This window comes from Pelophylax lessonae (assembly GCF_965119305.1).
Source record: "Pelophylax lessonae genome assembly, chromosome: 1".
Lineage (NCBI taxonomy): Eukaryota > Metazoa > Chordata > Amphibia > Anura > Ranidae > Pelophylax > Pelophylax lessonae.
The window spans coordinates 328,138,474-328,157,213 of NC_138768.1; the positions used below are offsets into that span (position 1 = coordinate 328,138,474).

Below are 18,740 nucleotides of genomic sequence, written 5' to 3' on the forward strand. Positions count from 1 at the left end.
ACTCCTCCCAAGCTTGACTGCCATCCCTCATGGGGAACTTCCAAAACACAGGAAGAAAGGGCACCCCCTCCCAATCCAGAGCCATATTCAACATCAACAAACATCAGACCAGGAACAACTTTGGCCTCAGTGTCAGACTAGATTAGCTCACGAAGACAGAATGTTGTGTTGTAGATCTGGAATGGAACTGTGCAAATGTGACTGCTTCAAATGAGGATACTATCAGCCCAGATCTCTCATAGAAAAGTGAACAGTCTGGGGACTCTGGTCTAGAAGTGTAAGAGTCTGGGAGCAGAGAAGTGGGCATTTTTTCCAGGGGAAGAAAAACTCCTGTCTTGATCTGTGTATAGGACTAGACCCAAATTTTCCAAGAGGTGAGTCCTTTTCTAGTACTAGTTTCTGAAGGTTCAGGATATATCCAAATCTCTTCAAGGTCTGAACTATGTTGTCAGCTAGAACCTGTGCCGACTGTTCCCTCAGCAGCAGGTCTTCTAGGTATCTGACAATTGGAATGCCCAGAAAGTGCAAAAAGGATAGTATTGGGACTAGCATCTGTGGTGAACACCCAAAGTGCAGAAGAGAGGCCACATATCAGGGCCACAAATTGGACTAAACAGGAGAAGTCACTTGTGCTTTAAAAGATGGGTACTTGCAGTTGCGCTTCCTTTGATGTCCACAGAGACTAGAAAGTCTCCACGGCGAAGAGAGACTATGGCAGATCTGGTGGATTCCATTTGGAATTCCTGGGCCCAAATGAAAATATTTAGGGCCTTGAGATCCAGAATGGGTTGAAATACCCCTTTTGGTTTAGGACGTGTGGAAATGTTGGAGTAAAACCCTTGAAACCATTCTGTAGCAGGAGCTAGGGCAATGATATCCTGCTCCAAAAGACCAGCTGGGGGGTCTTGGAGATCTGCTACCATGCAGTTTTTTAGCTGCAGGTTCTACAGCCAACTTTTAGACTCTTCAGTTCTCATGTGAACTGACAGGCCACTCTTGGCAGAGATGAAACTGTAAACCTTCAGCAACCTGTAAACCTCCAGCAACCTATCGGCACTGTAGTTCAGAGCTACAGCCATTTGTTGCTTACAGTTAATGACTAAGAGATCAATGGCAATAGTAACTGAATCCCTTCTGATAGCTTAAGAACAGTCAATATCTGTTAAATCAATGTCACAGCTAAAACAGGATGCACAACTTGGCCTGCCAGAGATAACAAAGTTCTAGAGAGGGCCTCTAGCTGTCGGGTCAGCGAAGATCGGTGCAAATTCCACAAAAATGGTGGTCACTGCCAAATCCACAGAGGAGGGGCAGACAACTTTTTAACAAACTCCTCAGATGGCTACAGGGCTAACAAATGTTTGGAAGGAGCACTCATCCTGCTTGGATGTTTCCAGTCTCCGTACACTAAGGCTGGCCATACACTATACAATTTTCTTGTTCAACTTTCCTTTAGATTTACCAAAACCATGTAATATAGGGTCAAACCTAAACACTTTCAATTTGTATGCAATCAGGCAGGCCCTTGCACTACATAGTTTAAGGTAAATCTAAAGGAAATTGAATAAGAAAATTGTATAGTGTATGGCCAGCCTAAGACTTAGACTGGCAGATCAGCAAAGTTTTAGTAGTCTTAGGAGCTCCAAAAGATGGAGCAATGCTGATAGACACAGCAGGCTGGTTCTCTAGCTTCAATGTGGTGTATATCACATAAATAAGTCATAACTTTGTGTTGGAGTAATGGCAGAAGACTGATTTATTTATTTATTTTTTTAAAGCAAGTTTGCCTGGCAAGGACTGGAGAGTCTAGACATTATAGTCTCCACAGTTGATTGGCCCAGAAGCTTCTAAAGCTGCTGGTAGATCAGCGATGGAATCCGACAGGGAAAAAGCAGAAGCGAGCTTATGGTCCCTGCGTTCAAAGTCGATAAACCAAATCTGTGATCAAGACCGTAGTCTTGCAACACTGCAGTGACCCCCACCCCCCAAGACAGAGCCTAGTTGGTGGCTCTGCCTGACGGAGCTAGAGTAGACTCGTATGATGACATAGACTCTAGGAACAGGGGGCACACTGTAGGCAGCACCGAAGTCATTTGTGGAATGTGAGCTGAAGGCACCCGGTACAAGACTGTCTCTCCATGTCTATAATCAGACATGTTGCAACCATGTAGTGGAAAGACAACATTGTTTATTATGAGGTACTCCCAGAGCCCAACCTCCTGTGGCAGGTTAAGTGTTGGGCAGCCAGAAGTGATTTATCACTGTAGGTGAGCAGCAGGAACGAACCCAGGATTGCGATTCCACGCAGCTTTTTTCGAAAAAAAGCAGGAGTAGCAGTGGGGAGTACACGATACTCTACCCAGCCCTGGTCCCTCAGAATTCTCTTTCTTTAAAATCCATGCTTTTTGTTGCTTCTCTAAGGCTGACTGTGGTGCTTAGCTTACTCACACACAGTGAGTTTTCAGACGTGTGGATAAAATTGCCAATGACTGGACCTGAAAACCACTCTGCTGCTTTTTATCAGAACGAGGTCTGGAAATAGCAGAACCCTAATACCTGAAGGTCACTTCTAGGCTAACACTGCAATGTCTAGTTCATTGGGTTCCAGGTACAGCACTCTATAGATATGCCTGTACAGATAGCTGCATAGTGAAGTCAAATCTCAATAAGTATGTAAAGAAGAGTCTTGATTGGAAAAAAAATTGTACTAGCAAATAAAATTTGTATGACTTTTTCCAGCAGAGCTGAAGAAGTCATTAATTTTCCTAGGACACAAGGCATGCTGGATATTCTGGGCTGGCCTACAATTCTTTGCCTTTGTCCAATCTTGTAGGCAGCAATTCATGACTTCCTGTGTCCATCACTGGGTGAGAAAAAAAAAACAATGATTTTCCGTTACCTTGTTAGTAGCTGGAATATTAGAGACTATAAATGAAGTATTTCCCAATCAGTAGTATGATGTTCAGAGGGTACATCTGACAGGTTCAAGGATTTTTTTCTGCTTGTTAATGTTTTTTTTAAAATCTTATATTTTATACAGATTTAAAATTTAAAGGGGTATTTAAAAAAAAAAACATTTTTACACTGGGTGTACAGACATTAAATTCACACACATCAAATGATACATGAGAAAAGATGATCTATAGCAGGTTGCATTTGCAAGCACTGTCTCAAAGGGGTCCATAGTTTAACAAAGTTCAGAAACACATAATGTACACTATATTATATTTCTATTAATTGTTTATGGAATTATTGCCATTTCAGTTGTCTGCTTAGAGTGCCTTGGCGAATCATAAATGCAGCAACCTTTAAAGCATAGAATATTGTATAAAATGTAATGTCCTACTGTAACACAGAAGACACTGTTGTAATTGTAACACATACACATATGTTGTGCTGTTATTTTAATGGCTTACATTTTATTGTTAAAGCAAACCAGTCAGAATCCTGGCCAGTGTGTTGTGTATTCAAGTTGAGGCTCCAAGTCATCCTCTGCCTGGGAGTGGGGGTGGAGGAAATTGATGTAATACTTTATTTCTTGCTATGGCAGACTTCTTCCACGCTGTGCAATTGGTCCCCCGAAGCCTATTCTCTCAGGATCTTCGGCTGGTAGACTCACATTGATGTGATCAAAATCAGACAGTACTGCATTGTACACCAGGTCCCACCCACAGGCTGTACCATTGGAGACCCTCTACTCCTAGACTTTGAGCATTAACCTTTGCAGTGCGGGCACTTTAACCTTTGCATTGCAGGTAGACTATTCTTTGTCTTTATCTTGGAGTTCTGGTTTAAAGTATTTGTAAACCTAAATGTAAAAAAAAAAAAAAAATGTTACTGGCATTTAATGTTACTATTTTATTTCAGGCTGACAGCGTTCTCTTATACGTGGTTGATCCTGTCTGCCTCTCCTCCTGAGAGTAAACTGGCCTTGCTAACATGGCTGCTGATCCATGCTTGCGTGGTCAGTTTGTCTTGTGTCATGCTGTTTCTACAGGCACGCTTTGCTTTTGCACCTTCCGTAGTCAGTACAAAGCCACGTCCCCTTCCCCTTTTCTCCCATCTCTCCTGGCTTGAGTTACGGTGGACTCCCCCTCCAGCCGTTCCTCCCCTCCTGTGTAGCGCCGAGTGTGCTTGCATTTTATTGCCTTGGAAATGCAGACACCTGGTGCCAAACGTCATTTCCTCTAATGACCTAGAAACCCCACTGCATATACAGCCGCCAACAGGTCCATGAATCGCTTGGGGGAGCATACAGCGACCACATGACCTTCTCTTTTACAGGGAGAAAATGCATTACAGGCAAGTCTTGAAAAAATAAACATGGATTAAAGATAAAGTTAGATTAATCTACTGAAAAAAGTTTTAAATACTCAAAGGTTCTTCAATGGTTTCTTTATTTAAAGTCAGTAGCTACAGTTTTTTGTAGTTGCTAACCTTTAAGTTTCAATCAGACATTCACCTGTCTAGGGATCCAGTGCTGTCCTCACCTGAACCAATTTCTTAATCGGCCTTTGGGTTCTGGAGTCAGTATATTAACTGTGGACAGCCCTTGCGGCTTCACATGCATGAGCCGCGTGGTGCCCTGTGAGTGGCCCGCAACTTTCTGGGACCGGTGAAGTGTCCCAGAAGGCTGTGGGCAGGGAAGGGAGGAAGGAGAAGCAGGAAAGCTAAACAGGAGTGGGTACCTGTCAATACCGGGTACCTGCTCCCTCAAAAAAATTGAAAGTTTCAAAAGTTGAAGAGGAGGAGACAGAGCGGAACTTCCCCTTTTGGGTGAAGTTCTGCTTTAAGTTCACAACTCCTTTTTAAGTCCTGGATGCAGTTTGGCAAATAAAGCTGACTTTGGAAGAATTTTTGAATTTAGCTTTTCTGGCCTGGGAGCTAAATGCATTTAGTGCCAGTTACATAATTGCCTAGAATCATCATGAGGTAGACTCCTGTGTGTTCAGCTTACTTTTCATGCATGTGGCTGGAATGCTACAGCAGCTTTTTGTATAGAAGGCATCGGCAGAGGGACTGGGTTGCACTTTTGCACACTAAGCACTTGTGAGTTTTACAGATTAAGAAGAATCTGGCTGGTTCTCTTTAAATAGTTTTCTGAAAGACATGTACATATAACTCTTTGTAAACCTGATGTGTATAAAGTTTTAATTCCCTAATAGTAGATAGATGGGAATTGGCATTCTCAAGCTTTGCCATCTGTTTGTAAAGTCATGTAAACATGCAATAAATACTCTTACTTCTACCTTTATATTGCATATTGTCATATCCACATTTCCACAAAGAGGTGTGTGTGCTTTTAATGCAAAGCGAAGAGCTCTGAAAAGTTAAGCCCAGAGCAGAAAGCGACACAGCAATTCAGATCACAGATGTTTTGTAGCTTGCACTTTATAGGCAGCGATAATGTCCAGTAGTTTATGGGAATATAGCTGGATCCAGTTGTGTTCAGTCATTGTAGTCTTTGTCTCTTCACTTGATACGCTGTGCTGACACCTGTCTCGTTGAGATATTCAACTGCCCATTGTTTTATTTCAACTGGGATCCTGTAAAAAAAAAAAAAAATACTTTATATCTTAATCATACAATACAGGATATACAGCACCTTATTCATACACCATGGTGTTGATTTACTAAAGGCAAATTGCAAGTGCAGTTACACTCATTTCCCCAGGGCTTAGTGTGAATCTCCATCATTTAATCATATGTAAGCAAAAATGTTTGTTTTTTTTATTTATCTTGCAACTGATTGGGTATTCTCTAAGGCCCTGTTCACACCTGAGCGTATTTCAGCTCGTAAAATGCTCATCTCTGAAGTCTCCAAAACGCCCAACAAGCAAAATCCCATTAATTTCAATGGACCCTGCTCACATCTACACGTTTTGTTAACTGAAGCTCAAAAAAGTACATGAGCTTAATTTTTGGCAGATTACAAGCGTCTTTGTTAGATGTCAATGCCTGCCTCCAAACACCTGCAAAAAAACGATACACTCAGGTGTGAATGGAGCCTTCAAAGTGAAGCTTCACTACATTCACTAAGCTCTGGGAAAAATGAGTGCTACTTCACTATTTGCCTTTAGTAAATGAACCCCAGTGAGTTATAGGTTCGTACCTTCAGGTGATTGAGCGTTTGAGGACATGCCTCCCATATAATCCTAACCCACTCCATTTTGTGCTAGTGTCTGTAGGTAATTTACCTCTTCTTCCCTGAGAAATTAGCTTCACTAGTGCTATACAGGTGCAAGGCCATAGTCCTTCGATAGCGGAACCCAGTCCATGAAGACCCCCTTGGGGGTATGCGCACTGTTATGGGTGACAGTATATATAGTCCAGCATCCTGGACAGGTTAAACATTGTCATGCTGTATTTCTGACAGTTAGGGCTCTTTCACACGGGCGGTCCGATCAGATCCGCCTGTCAGTTTTTTAGGCGGATCTGATCGGATGCCCCATGCAGCTCTATGGGGCAGCGGATGTCAGCGGTGACATGTCCGCTGACACCCGCTGCCATCCGCATCCAATCCTGTCCGTGAAATCCGGACGGATGGAAACCCTTTTTCTCTTACGTCCTACGACAGTCGACGCCTCTCCATATTCGTCACTATGGGGTAATTGACCTTTGCTCCGTAGGAGTAGCTAGGCAACAGAATATGTCAATATTAAAGCTTTTAACATATCCCACCCCCAGGGGGTGGTCCCCTCAGTCAATACCCTCCTGCTTCCTTTATCCATACCTCAGTTTCATTGTCTAGCTTTCAGGAGTTAGCAGGCTGTTTCTGTGCTGGGGCTTCTTGTCTCAGCCTTTTATCTTCTTTTTGATTTTATTTTGAGTGTTTTTATCTCTATCTTTACTTAGCTGTTTGTTTCTTCAGCTTTAGTTAGTTCTTCTGATGAAGAGGATCATGCGGGCTGGGTCTCGGCCTGGCCCCCCTGGTCGCAGGTTGTGGGTCAGTGGCTTCCCAGCCTGCCATCGAGCGTTCAGTCAGGTTTTTTTCCTGGCATGTGTGAACGACCCATCCCTGTTCGCTGCAGGGATGCTGCGGTGAGGTGGCTACCTCACTGGACGCCATGCGGTTTCGCACCGCAGTTCTGCTGTGTCCTGGCTGCGACTCTCCCTGTCCTCTGTGCAGCGGCTTGATCGCTTGGGCGGGCTCCCCACGCCATTCAGAAGGTAAGTGTATCTGTGTGGGGACCTGTCTGTTTAGTGGACGTCAGTCTGGGACTGTGTAACCCTGCTTCTGTACACACTATTGGACTCCCTGTCTGTGTTTGCTGCTTCTGTGGGCTGCAAGGAGGGGGGCCATCCTGCACTGTTTCTGTGTTTCAGACTGTGTGCCTTTTTTTGCTGTGTGACAGGCTGTATGCTGCGGGGCATGTTGTGACCATGTTTGTGCATACATGCGGCGGCCGCTGCTGCGGTCCGCCATTATTTTATTATACTGCAGGCGTGTGATGGTGTTTACTGTATGCGGGGAGCTGCGTTTTTGGCGCCAAGCGCCGCCATTTTGGCGGCGATCGCTCCTGCCTCATGTTGGCACTGCAGGATCTCTGCCTTTACTTCCTCCCCCGGCGGCCATTTTTTTGTAGCCTTCCATAGGCTTTATAGGAGCGGCTGTTATTGCATCACTTCCTTTTCCCTGGGCACACCGATCGATACAGCAGCAGCAGTGATCTCTCCAGGTTTTACCTTCTCTTATTCCTGTATTCATTGCCTGAAGTTTGTGCTTTTCCCTGTGGGGTCGGCTTGTGCTGGTGTGTGTGTGCGGTGGGCTGCGCTTTTAAAGGGGCAGTTACCCTTTTTTTCTCCTGCAAACTTTTGGGGGCATGGATTCTCAGGAAAGCAAATTTCCTCCCACTTTAATGGGAGACCAAGGGGCTGCTGCTGTTCCCCCTGAGGGGGGCGATTTGGCTGCCATTGTGGCTAACCTGGCTGCTCAGGTACAGATGCTTGTGGCTGCTCAATCCACAAAACGGCCCAGAGTTTCAATCTCCTCTGATTCAGAGGGCGATGGTGATGGGGCTGCTATGGCTGGGGTCCCCTTATCGGGGTCCCGTTCGTCCCTGGACTTTGCAGGGTCGGAAGGGCAGGCAGAGGTTGAAGGGGTTGATGATTCCCCCCCTGGCTCGTCTGAAGAGCTTGCGATCATGGATGAATTGGTTGCTTCTATCAAACAAACGCTGCATTTGCAGGATGAACCGTGTCCTCCTGCCGTCCTGGCTTCTTATGGGACGCAGCGGAGATGCAAAACCTCGCAGGTTTTCCCTTGCACTGAGGATTTTCAGCGCGCTGTTAGTGAACAATGGCGCGATCTAAAAAAGCTTTTTGCTGTGCCAAGTAGGTTCAAGCTGCGTTATCCTTTCACGCCAGCCACTGATGAACGCTGGTGTGTGCCACCTCCGGTGGATCACGCGGTGGCGGTTTTGAATAAATCCACTGCGATTCCGGCAGAGGATACCCCGGTGTTCCGGGACCCCACGGACAGGAGACTGGAGTCCCTTGCCCACCATACTTACTCGGTTACCGGTTCCATGCTTGAAGCTATTTTTGCTTCCCTTATGGCAGCCCAGGCTGTCGCGGATTGGACGCAGGTGCTCAGGCGCGTCCTGGTGGCTGATTCTGCCCCGCCGACAACGTTGGCTATGGTGGATCAAATTCATCAGGGTGTCATGTATTTGTGTGATGCGGAATTAGATGTAATTCCTTTGGCTGCACGTGTGCACAGCGTGGCGGTGTTGACACGCCGCTTGATTTGGCTGAAATGTTGGTCTGTGGACCAATCTTCTCGCAAAACTTCATCTAATCTGCCTTATACGGGATCTCGCCTTTTTGGCGACTCCCTGGATACGCTGATTAAGGGGATCTCTGGGGGTAAGAGCACGCTCTTGCCCCAGTCTCACAAGGCTAAGGGTGCTCAAGGTAAGAAGCATGCTTCGTTTAGGCCCTCTCAGGGGTCTTTTCGTGCCTTTCGGTCACACTATAAGGGCAAGCCCTTCAAAGGTCAGGGCTCCCAAAAGAAGCCGTGGACAGGTAAGCAGAAGTCCGGCCAGTCCGGGTCCGCTGCCCATAACAATGCGGCCTGAAGGGGCGCCCTCACCCAGTTCTGGGGTGGGGGGACGTTTGCTCGGTTTTTCTCAACCCTGGCTGGCCCGCATTCGGGACAGGTGGGTTCAGGAGATCGTTCGGTCCGGGTACAAGATCGAGTTCCTATCTCGGCCGGCGAACAGGTTTTTTCCCTCAAATCTTCAACTGTCTCCGGAGCGTTTGCGCGATCTGCACCTGGCGGTGCGAGACCTGCGGGCTCAGGGAGTGGTGGTTCCGGTACCTCATCGGGACAGATTTCGGGGGTTTTATTCAAATCTGTTCACTGTGCCCAGGAAGGAGGGCAAGGTACGTCCAATTCTGGACTTAAAAAGCTCTAAACCGCTTTGTGCGGGTTCGCAAGTTCCGCATGGAATCCCTGCTCTCGGTGGTGGCTGCTCTAGTTCCGGGAGAATTCATGGCATCCATCGACTTGAGGATGCTTACCTTCACATCCCCATTTTCGAGGGTCACCAGAGGTACCTTCGATTCGCCATTGCGGAGGATCATTACCAATTCGTGGCATTACCCTTCGGTCTCGCTTCGGCTCCGCGGGTGTTCACCAAGGTGCTTGCACCGGTTCTGGCCTTATTGAGAGCCCAGGGTATCTCAATCCTGGGGTATCTGGACGACATTCTGGTTCGGTCTGCAACCAGTCAGGGTCTGGTGAGGGACCTGTCCGTCACGATGCAGACTCTGCAGGAGTTTGGTTGGACGATAAACGTCCCAAAATCGACGCTGTGCCAATCGGTTCATCTTCCCTACCTGGGAATGATCCTGGACTCTGTTCAGGCGAAGGTCTTCCTGCCGGAAGACAAGCTCAGGACACTTCAGGACGAAGTCAGGTCCCTTCGGGACGTTCCGTGCTCATCCCTCCAGACGTGCATGAGGTGTTTAGGTTAGATGGTCTTGGCCTTCGAGGCGATTCTCTTTGCCCAGTTTCACACGAGGGGTCTCCAGGCGGAGATCCTGACCAGGTGGGACGGGCGACCACAATCTCTGGATCTTCAGATCTCGTTGAGTCCTCGCACCAGAAGGAATCTTCTGTGGTGGCTGCAGTCCCCGGCGGTGTCGGGGGGGCAAGTCTTTTCGTCCGCTTTCGTGGACGGTGATCACCACGGATGCCAGCCTGTCGGGCTGGGGTGGTGTTCTGGGCATTCTGTCCGCCTAGGGTACTTGGTCGGAGGGGGAGTCCTCCCTTCCGATCAACATTCTGGAATTGCGGGCGATAAATCTCTGCCTTCGACGTTGGACGGACGAGCTTCAGGGCCGTCCGGTTCGGGTGCAGATGGACAATGCCACAGCGGTGGCCTACATCAACCACCAAGGGGGCACCAGGAGTGCCCGAGCGGCTCGGGAAGTAGCCGATATTCTGTCTTGGGCCGAGACGCACGTCCCGGCGATAACGGCAGTTCACATTCCGGGGGTGGAGAACTGGCAAGCGGATTATCTGAGTCGCCAGACTCTGGACCAGGGGGAATGGTCGCTCCACCCGGATGTCTTCCAGATGTTGTGCGCGAAGTGGGGTCTCCCAGATGTGGACCTGTTAATTCTCGTCTGAACAACAAGGTGGGAAGGTTCGTGGCAAGGACGCGCGATCCTCAGGCGGACGCATCAGACGCGTTAGTGGCTCCGTGGCATCAGTATCGACTGATGTATGTATTCCCACCAATTCAGTTGCTATCCCGGTTCCTTCGCAGGTTGTCCTCGGAACCGCTCACGGTGATTCTGGTGGCGCCAGACTTTGGTACGCAGACCTCGTGAATCTGGCGGTCGACGCTCCATGTCGTCTGCCTCTTCGAGAAGATCTTCTGTCTCAAGGACCGATATTCCATCCTGCTTTACAGTCGCTGGCTTTGACGGCCTGGCTGTTGAAACCGAGGTCCTGAAGGATAGGGGTCTCTCCCGGAGGTCATTCATACTTTGATCAACGCTAGAAAGGCCTCTTCGGGGAAGATTTACTACCGTACTTGGAAGGCCTATTTCGCCTGGTGTGTGAGTCCAGGGGGTATTCCCCCCGCTCATACACCGCTCCTGTTGAGCAAAGTTTTTTTTCATGCTGCCCAGCTGGTTTCCTTCCTTTGGTAAGGTTCCTTTCTCTACTGTGGGTCCTGCGTTGCCTTAGGCGCGGCTGCGTTTCCCACCCCTCATGTATACACTGCTTTGGGACGTCACCATAGTGACGAATATGGAGAGGCGGCGACTGTCGGAGGACGTAAGAGAAAACGGAATTTTTGTAAAATCTTACCTGTAAAATTATTTTCTCTGAGTCCTCCGACAGTCGCCGCACCCGCCCCTCTTTTGGGGTTTGTTTATGTACTCTACTGCTATTCTACTGAAACTGAGGTATGGATACAGGAAGCAGGAGGGTATTGACTGAGGGGACCACCCCCTGGGGGGTGGGATATGTTAAAAGCTTTATTATTGACATATTCTGTTGCCTAGCTACTCCTACGGAGCAAAGGTCAATTACCCCATAGTGACGAATATGGAGAGGCGGTGACTGTCGGAGGACTCAGAGAAAGGAATTTTACAGGTAAGATTTTACAAAAATTCAGTTTTTCCATCCGTCCTGGGGATCGGATCGGATGAGAGTGGACAGGCGGTCCGCTCTCATCTGATTCCCCATAGAGAGCAGCGGGAGCTGTGACACCTCCCTCTCCGCACTGCAAGCGGAGACGGAGCTGTCATCCGCCGGCTCAGCGGGGATCGTGGATCGATCCCCGCTGAGCAGCACGGATCCGCCTACGGAGGATGACCGTGTGAAAGAGCCCTTACTGTGTAAAATTGGACTAGGTTTGGAATGTATTCACTTCACAATGTAGGTGCTTTAAGATTTTACCCCCTTCATGACCAGTTAATTTTTTACTATTTAGCACTGCGCTACTTTACCTGGTAATTGTGTGGTTATGCAATGTTGTACCTAAACAAAATTTGTATCATTTTTTTTTCACACTAGATCTTTATTTTGCTAGTATCAATCACCACTGGGTTTTTATTTTAAATTTTATTAACAAAGAAAGACAGACAATTAAAAAAAAGCAATCTTTTTTACTTTCTGCTATAAAAACATATCCAGTAAAAAAAAAAATCTAGTTTCTTTAAAAATTTAGGCCAAAATGTATCCTGCTACATGTCTTTGATTAAAAATAAAAATCCCAATAAGGGCTCTTTTCACACGGGCTTTCCGTATGTCCGCAAATCATCCTATTTTTTTTTGCGGATGATTTGAGGACATAATGTAAGTCTATGGGATTGCGGATGTCAGCGGAATACCATCCGTTGACATCCGATTTCCTTCCTGTCAGTTCTGTTCCGTTTTTTTCGAACGGAACAGAACCCTATTTTTCCTCCGTTCAAAAAACGGAAAGGAAGGAAAATCGGATGTCAGCGGTGTCATCCGCTGACATCCGCAATCCCCATAGACTTACATTAGGTCCGCATATCATCCGCAAACGGATGGGATGATATGCGGACCTACGGAGCGGATGACAGAAATGTCATCCGCTCCGTGGGAAAAAAAAAAAGGACCGCAGCGGAGCTCTCACACGGAAAGCCCGTGTGAAAGAGCCCTAAGTGTAAATTGATTGGTTTGTGTTCTAGCATCTACAAACTGTGATTATATATATATATATATGCTCACTACCCACTTTATTAGGTACACCTGTTCAATAGCTTGGAAACACAAATTGCTAATGAGCCAATCACATGGCAGCAACTCAATGCATTTAGGCATCTAGACGTGGTGAAGACGATTTGCTGAAGTCAAACGGAGCATCAGCATGGGGATTTAAGTGACTTTGAACGTGGCATAGTTGTTGCTGCTGGTCTACTGGGAGTTTCATGCACAACCATCTCTAGGGTTTACAGAGAATGGTCCAAAAAAAAGAAAATACCCAGCGAACGGCAGTTGTGTGGAAGAAAATGCCTTGTTGATGTCAGGGGAGAATGGGCCGACTGATTCAAGATGATAGAAAGGCAACAGTAACTCAACCACTCGTTACAGCCAAGGTATGCAGGATACCATCTCTGAATGCACAACACCATGAATCTTGAAGCAGATGTGCTACAGCAGCAGAAGACCATGCTGGGTGCCACTCTTGTCAACTAAGAACAGGAAACTGAGGCTACAATTTGTACAGGCTCAAAAAAAAAATAATGTTGCCTGGTCTGAGGAGTCTTGATTTTAGCAGTGACATTCAGATGGTAGGGTCAGAATGTGGTATAAACAACATGAAAGCATGGGTCCATCGTGCCTTGTATGAATGGTTCAGGCTGGTGGTGGTGGAGGATATTTTCTTGGCACACTTTGGGCCCCTTTGTACCAACTGAGCATTGTTTAAGCGCCATGGCCTACCTGAGTATAGTTGCTGACTATGTCCATCCCTTTATGACTACAGTGTACCCATCTTCTGATGGCTACTTCCAGCAGGAAAATGCATCATGTCACAAAGCTCAAATCATCTCAAACTGTTTTTTTGAACATGGCAATGAGTTCACTGTACTCCAATGGCCTCCACAGTCACCAGATCTCAATCCAATAGAGCACCTTTGGAATGGGAGATTCTCATCATGGATGTGCAGCCAACAAATCTGCAGCAACTGCGTGATGCTATCATGTCAATATGGACCAAAATCTTTGAGGAATGTTTCCAACATCTTATTGAATTTATGCCACGAAGAATTAAGGCAGTTCTGAAGACAAAAAGGGGTTCAACCCTGTACTAGCAAGGTGTACCTAATAAAGTAGCCGGTAAGTGTACGTTGGAATTTTTTTTTTTTTTTAACCACTTAAGCCCCGGAAGATTTTACCCCCTTCCTGACCAGGACCTATTTTGCGACTCGGCACTGCGTTAATTTAACAGACAATTGCGCGGTCGTGCGACGCTGTACCCAAATGAAATTGACGTCCTTTTTTTCCCTTAAACAGAGCTTTCTTTTGGTGGAATTTGATCACCTGTGCAATTTTTACTTTTTGCGCTATAAACAAAAAAATAGCGATAATTTTTAAAAAATAACAATATTTTTCACATTTTTTTATATGAAATTCCCCCCAAAAAATGTAAAAATCTAAATTTTTTTAACATTTTAGGCCAATTTGTTTTCTGCTACCTATGTTTGGTAAAAAAAAAATCACAATAAGCGTATTTGGATTGGTTTGCGCAAAAGTTATTGCGTTTACTAACTAAGGGAAAGATTTCTGTCATTTTTGGTGTTTTTTTTTTTTTCTTAACGAGTAATGGCGGCGATCTGCGATTTTTTTTTTTTTTTTTTTTTTTTTTTTTTGCGGGACTGCAACATTGAGGCGGACAAATTGGACCCTTGACTGACATTTTTGACAGTTTTGGGGGTACCAGTGACATTACTACAGTAATCAGTTACTGTAAAAGCCCTCTTCACAATAAAGGAGCGTTCTCACTCCTAAGAGTGAAAGTACATCTGTTGCATCTCTCTGGGTCCCAGATGTCTCAGAACTGTGGGTTCAATTGATGGTTACAAATGGATGCAAGATAAGAGTTTGAAAACCCTTGGCCTCACATTTCTTCTTTTCAAATCATCCAACTGCCCAAGGACATTTCGATTTGCAGAATGTCCTGAACCACCACTTGTGCAAAGGAGTTGTTGTGCCAGTATTGCCACAAGACAGCTCCAAAGGATTCTACACAAACCTGTTTATGGTACCAAACCCCAACAGGATTCATCCTATTCTGGGCTTAAAATCCCTCAACAATTTCCTTTGAATTTAAGAATTTCATATGGAATCAGGAAGGCCAATAACTGCCTCCCTCAGACAAGCTTACATGGCATCTGTGGACATCCAAGATGCCTGTCTACATATTCCCATTTACCCACCTCATCAGTAATTTTTTTTTTTGTTGGCTACTAGTGCCAGACAATCACTTTCAAGTTTGTCGCACTGCCCCTTCAGCCTATCCTCTGTTCCCAGGGTGTTCACAAAGGTTTTATTGCCCATCTCAGAACTCAGGGCATCCAAGTCACAGGCTACTTAAATAGCCTTCTCCTAAAGGATGCATATTGCAGCTCTCAAAAAATTACTAAAATATACTTAAGGTGCTGCAGGCTTTTGAAAGGTTGATGGATTTCAACCATACTGCTCTTCAGCCTTCCCCTCTCCATGGAATGACAGATCCTAGACACATCCAAAGCAAAAGTCTTTCTTCCAAAAAAAAAAAAAAAAAAGCAAAATTCCTTTCTCCAAAAGCTCATGCTCAACAATAGCAATCCAAGGGACACCCCACAGTGAAATTCGACATGAGAGCTCTAGGCCTGATGGTCACCTTCTTCAAGGCAGTAGATATCACCTACTTGAATTCTAGAACTCTCCAGGAAACATATATTAATCATACAGCACAGGACAAAGGAAATGTATTCATACACCGTGGATTACAGGCTTACGTGGATACAGGCTTGCATCTTCATGTGATTGAATACTGGCAAGCTTTTGAGGACATGCTTCCCTGGGGTACCTCCCGTATAACTCAACTCTACTCTGTGACTCAGTTTTGTGCTAGTGTCTGTAGGTGATGGGCCTCTTCTCATTCCCAGAGAAACCAGCTTCAGTACTTTATTATTTTCTTTTATTATTTTTCTAACAGATTTTTCAGTCAACCTCACTGCCTACAGAAGCAGTGTATCTGGACTGGTACAAGCTTGGGAATAGTGCCTGTGGGGATGGCCTGTAATGTTTATTTCGGCACTGGATCCTGTGTGGGGCGCTCAGCTTTGCACTTGGTTAGCTACATGGTACTATACAGTACAGGTTCACAATTGAACCCAGTCCCTGCAGACTCCTTTGGGGGTATACGCTCCATGACAGGCGAAGCCTGGACTCTATATACAGTCCAATGTTATGTACGGGTAAGACAGGGTCACCCTGCATCTTTAACTGTTGCTGTTTAAAACGAGGGCATGTTTGGAAACTATTTTAGGGCTTAAAATGTCAAATTTGGCATTAAAATTCATCCACTCAGTTTAGTCTCAACTGGATAACCAGGTGTTATATCACACCACTGGTTGCACACTTTAACCACTTAAGAGGATTTGGCTGCTCAAAGACCAGGGCCTATTTTGAGGGGAACCATGAATGCCAACATGTACTGTGACATACTGAAGCAGAGCATGATCCCCTCGTTACATGATAACGACCCCAAACACACTTCCAAGATGACCACTGCCTTGCTAAAGAAGCTGAGGCTAAAGGAGATGGACTGGCCAAGTATTTCTCTAGACCTAAACCCTATTGAGCATCTGTGGGTCATCCTCAAACAGAAGGTGGAGGAGCACAAGGTCTCTAACATCCTCCAACTCTGTGATGTCATCATGAAGGAGTGGAAGAGGACTCCAGTGGCAACCTGTGAAGCTCTGGTGAACTCCATGCCCAAGAGGGTTACGGCAGTGCTGGAAAATAATGGTGGCCACACAAAATATTGATGCTTTGGACCCAATTTGGACATTTGCACTTAGGGGTGTACTCACTTTTGTTGCCAGCGGTTTAGACATTAATGGCTGTGTTGTTATTTTGAGGGGACAGCAAATTTACACTGTTTTACAAACTGTACACTTCTTTACATTGTAGCAAAGTGTTGTCACATGAAAAGATATAATAAAATATTTACAAAAATGTGAGGGGTGTACTTACTTTTGTGAGATACTGTATATATTTAATAAAATAAAAATCAGTCTCAAAGCATTGAAGAGGATGTAGAGGCAGTGTAAAAAACAATAGCCCCAGATCATACCCCCAAACCCTTACACTGTCACTATGGTGGCACTACTCTAGTGACAGTGTGTGTATATATATATTTTATTTTTTTAACATACTGACTATGTTGATATTGTGCTGCTGTGGTAGTGATCATTTACAGTGGCTGACGGCTCTAATATCACTGTATGTCAGCGCCGCCCTCCAATGTCTCTGATCATGAGGACAGCACCACAGCAGTACGATGTCACCAAACCAGTACTGCCGATCCCTATCTGCTACAGTGGTGGCTGGTGCTTTTTGGGGGGCGCAAACAGAAAAATGTAATAGGCATTGCTCTGCGGCAAAAAACGCTGTAAAAATTGCGTGACTTTGAGGTCACAAAAGTGTGAAAGGGGCCTTCAGTAATCAAGGTATAGTGTGCCCCTTTCAATGCAGAGAGACCAGCGTGCCCCCATTCAATGCAGAATGACCAGCGTGCCCCCTTTCAATGCAGCGTGCCCCCTTTCAATGCAGCGTGCCCCCTTTCAATGCAGAGAGACCAGCGTGCCCCCTTTCAATGCAGAGAGACCAGCGTGCCCCCTTTCAATGCAGAATGACCAGCGTGCCCCCTTTCAATACAGAATGACCAGCGTGCCCCCCTTTCAATGCAGAGAGATCATCGTGCCCCCATTCAATGCAGAGAGATCAGTGTGCCCCCTTTCAATGCAGAGAGATCAGTGTGCCCCTTTCAATGCAGAGATAAGTGTGCCCCCATTCAATGCAGAGAGATCATCGTGCCCCCATTCAATGAAGCGGGCCGTGCCCCCGCAACCAGTGCACTTACCTCAGCCCCCGGCATCTCCTCGAGTCCTCCCGCCGCCTCCTCGGCCAATGGCATGGGTTTGCCTTTCGGCCAATCAGGAAGCGGGTCTCGGACCCGCTTCCTGGTTTGCCAGGAGGAGGATCCGTGTGACAATAGCGAATTTTCATTCGCTATTGTCACACAATGGGTGGGCTCAGGGCTTTCTGAAGCCTATTAGAGCCTCTGGCTCTAATCAGGTGACTCAGAAAAAAAAAAAAACATTGAACTCCATGAGTCCGGCGCCCCGCATGCAGATTAGGGGGCCGGACGCATGGATAGGGGGGGCGGCGCCCTCAACCCACCGGCCGCCACTGATCTGCTAGTAATCACGACCACACTAGTCATATTATCCTTGATCACCTCCACACCAGTTACTGTGTTTCTGATCACTGCTACACCAGTTTCAGTGTCACAACACTAGTGTAAGCCAGCAACAATGTCTCTGATTGTCACCACACAAGCCCCAATGTAAGTTAGCAATAGTGTTCCAAACTAACCCCAGTGGCGTCACTGGGGGGGGCAGAGGGGGGTCATGGCCCACCCAACATTATGCTGTACCCCCCCCTACAGTATCCCACCTCCTGCTCTAGGATGGCGGGTCAGGAAGCCCAGATTGTGGGTTCCCGACCCACCATCCCCGAGCATTATTGTGGAGAACGGAGCCGCTCTAGAGGAAGCTGAGCCGATGCTTCCTGTATAGTTCCGACTCCTGTCACAGGCGGAGTGCACTCTGCCTGTGACAGAAGCAATGCAGGAAGCATTGGCTCTGCTTTCTACTGCAGTCACATGCTTCCTCCAGCACCGCTCCTGTCACATCTCCGCTGGTGTCTGAGAAGCCAGTTGTCCCAGGCAGCAGTACCAACCCTGGAGGACAGACAATAGCAGCCACCAGCCATAACTGCCTGGGGGACAGCAGGAGCCAGCAATACCTGCAGAAATCCTCAAGAAAAGTGTAGATTGAGGTCAGTTGAGGTGCAGGAAAACCGCAGTGCATCCATGTGAACGCAGCCTTGGGCCCCCTTCACATGATCAGTCCAATCAGGTCCGCCTCTGGTCACAAACCTGTCATCTGCCTGCTCCGCTCATTTTGGCCCG

At 46.5% G+C, this 18,740-nt stretch overlaps 1 protein-coding gene across 1 annotated transcript in view; it reads right to left on the minus strand.

Moving 5' to 3' along the window:
- Positions 1 to 5,452: 5,452 nt before the first annotated feature.
- LOC309545596 (uncharacterized protein) overlaps positions 5,453 to 18,740 on the minus strand; it is a gene marked incomplete at its 3' end in the record, with an annotated part of 151,007 nt that continues 137,719 nt past the window's right edge. Inside the window, exon 8 of the mRNA XM_082244831.1 lies at positions 5,453 to 5,546. Within this exon, the coding sequence (XP_082100957.1) occupies positions 5,453 to 5,546 (94 nt within the window). The remainder of the gene's footprint in view (positions 5,547 to 18,740) is intronic.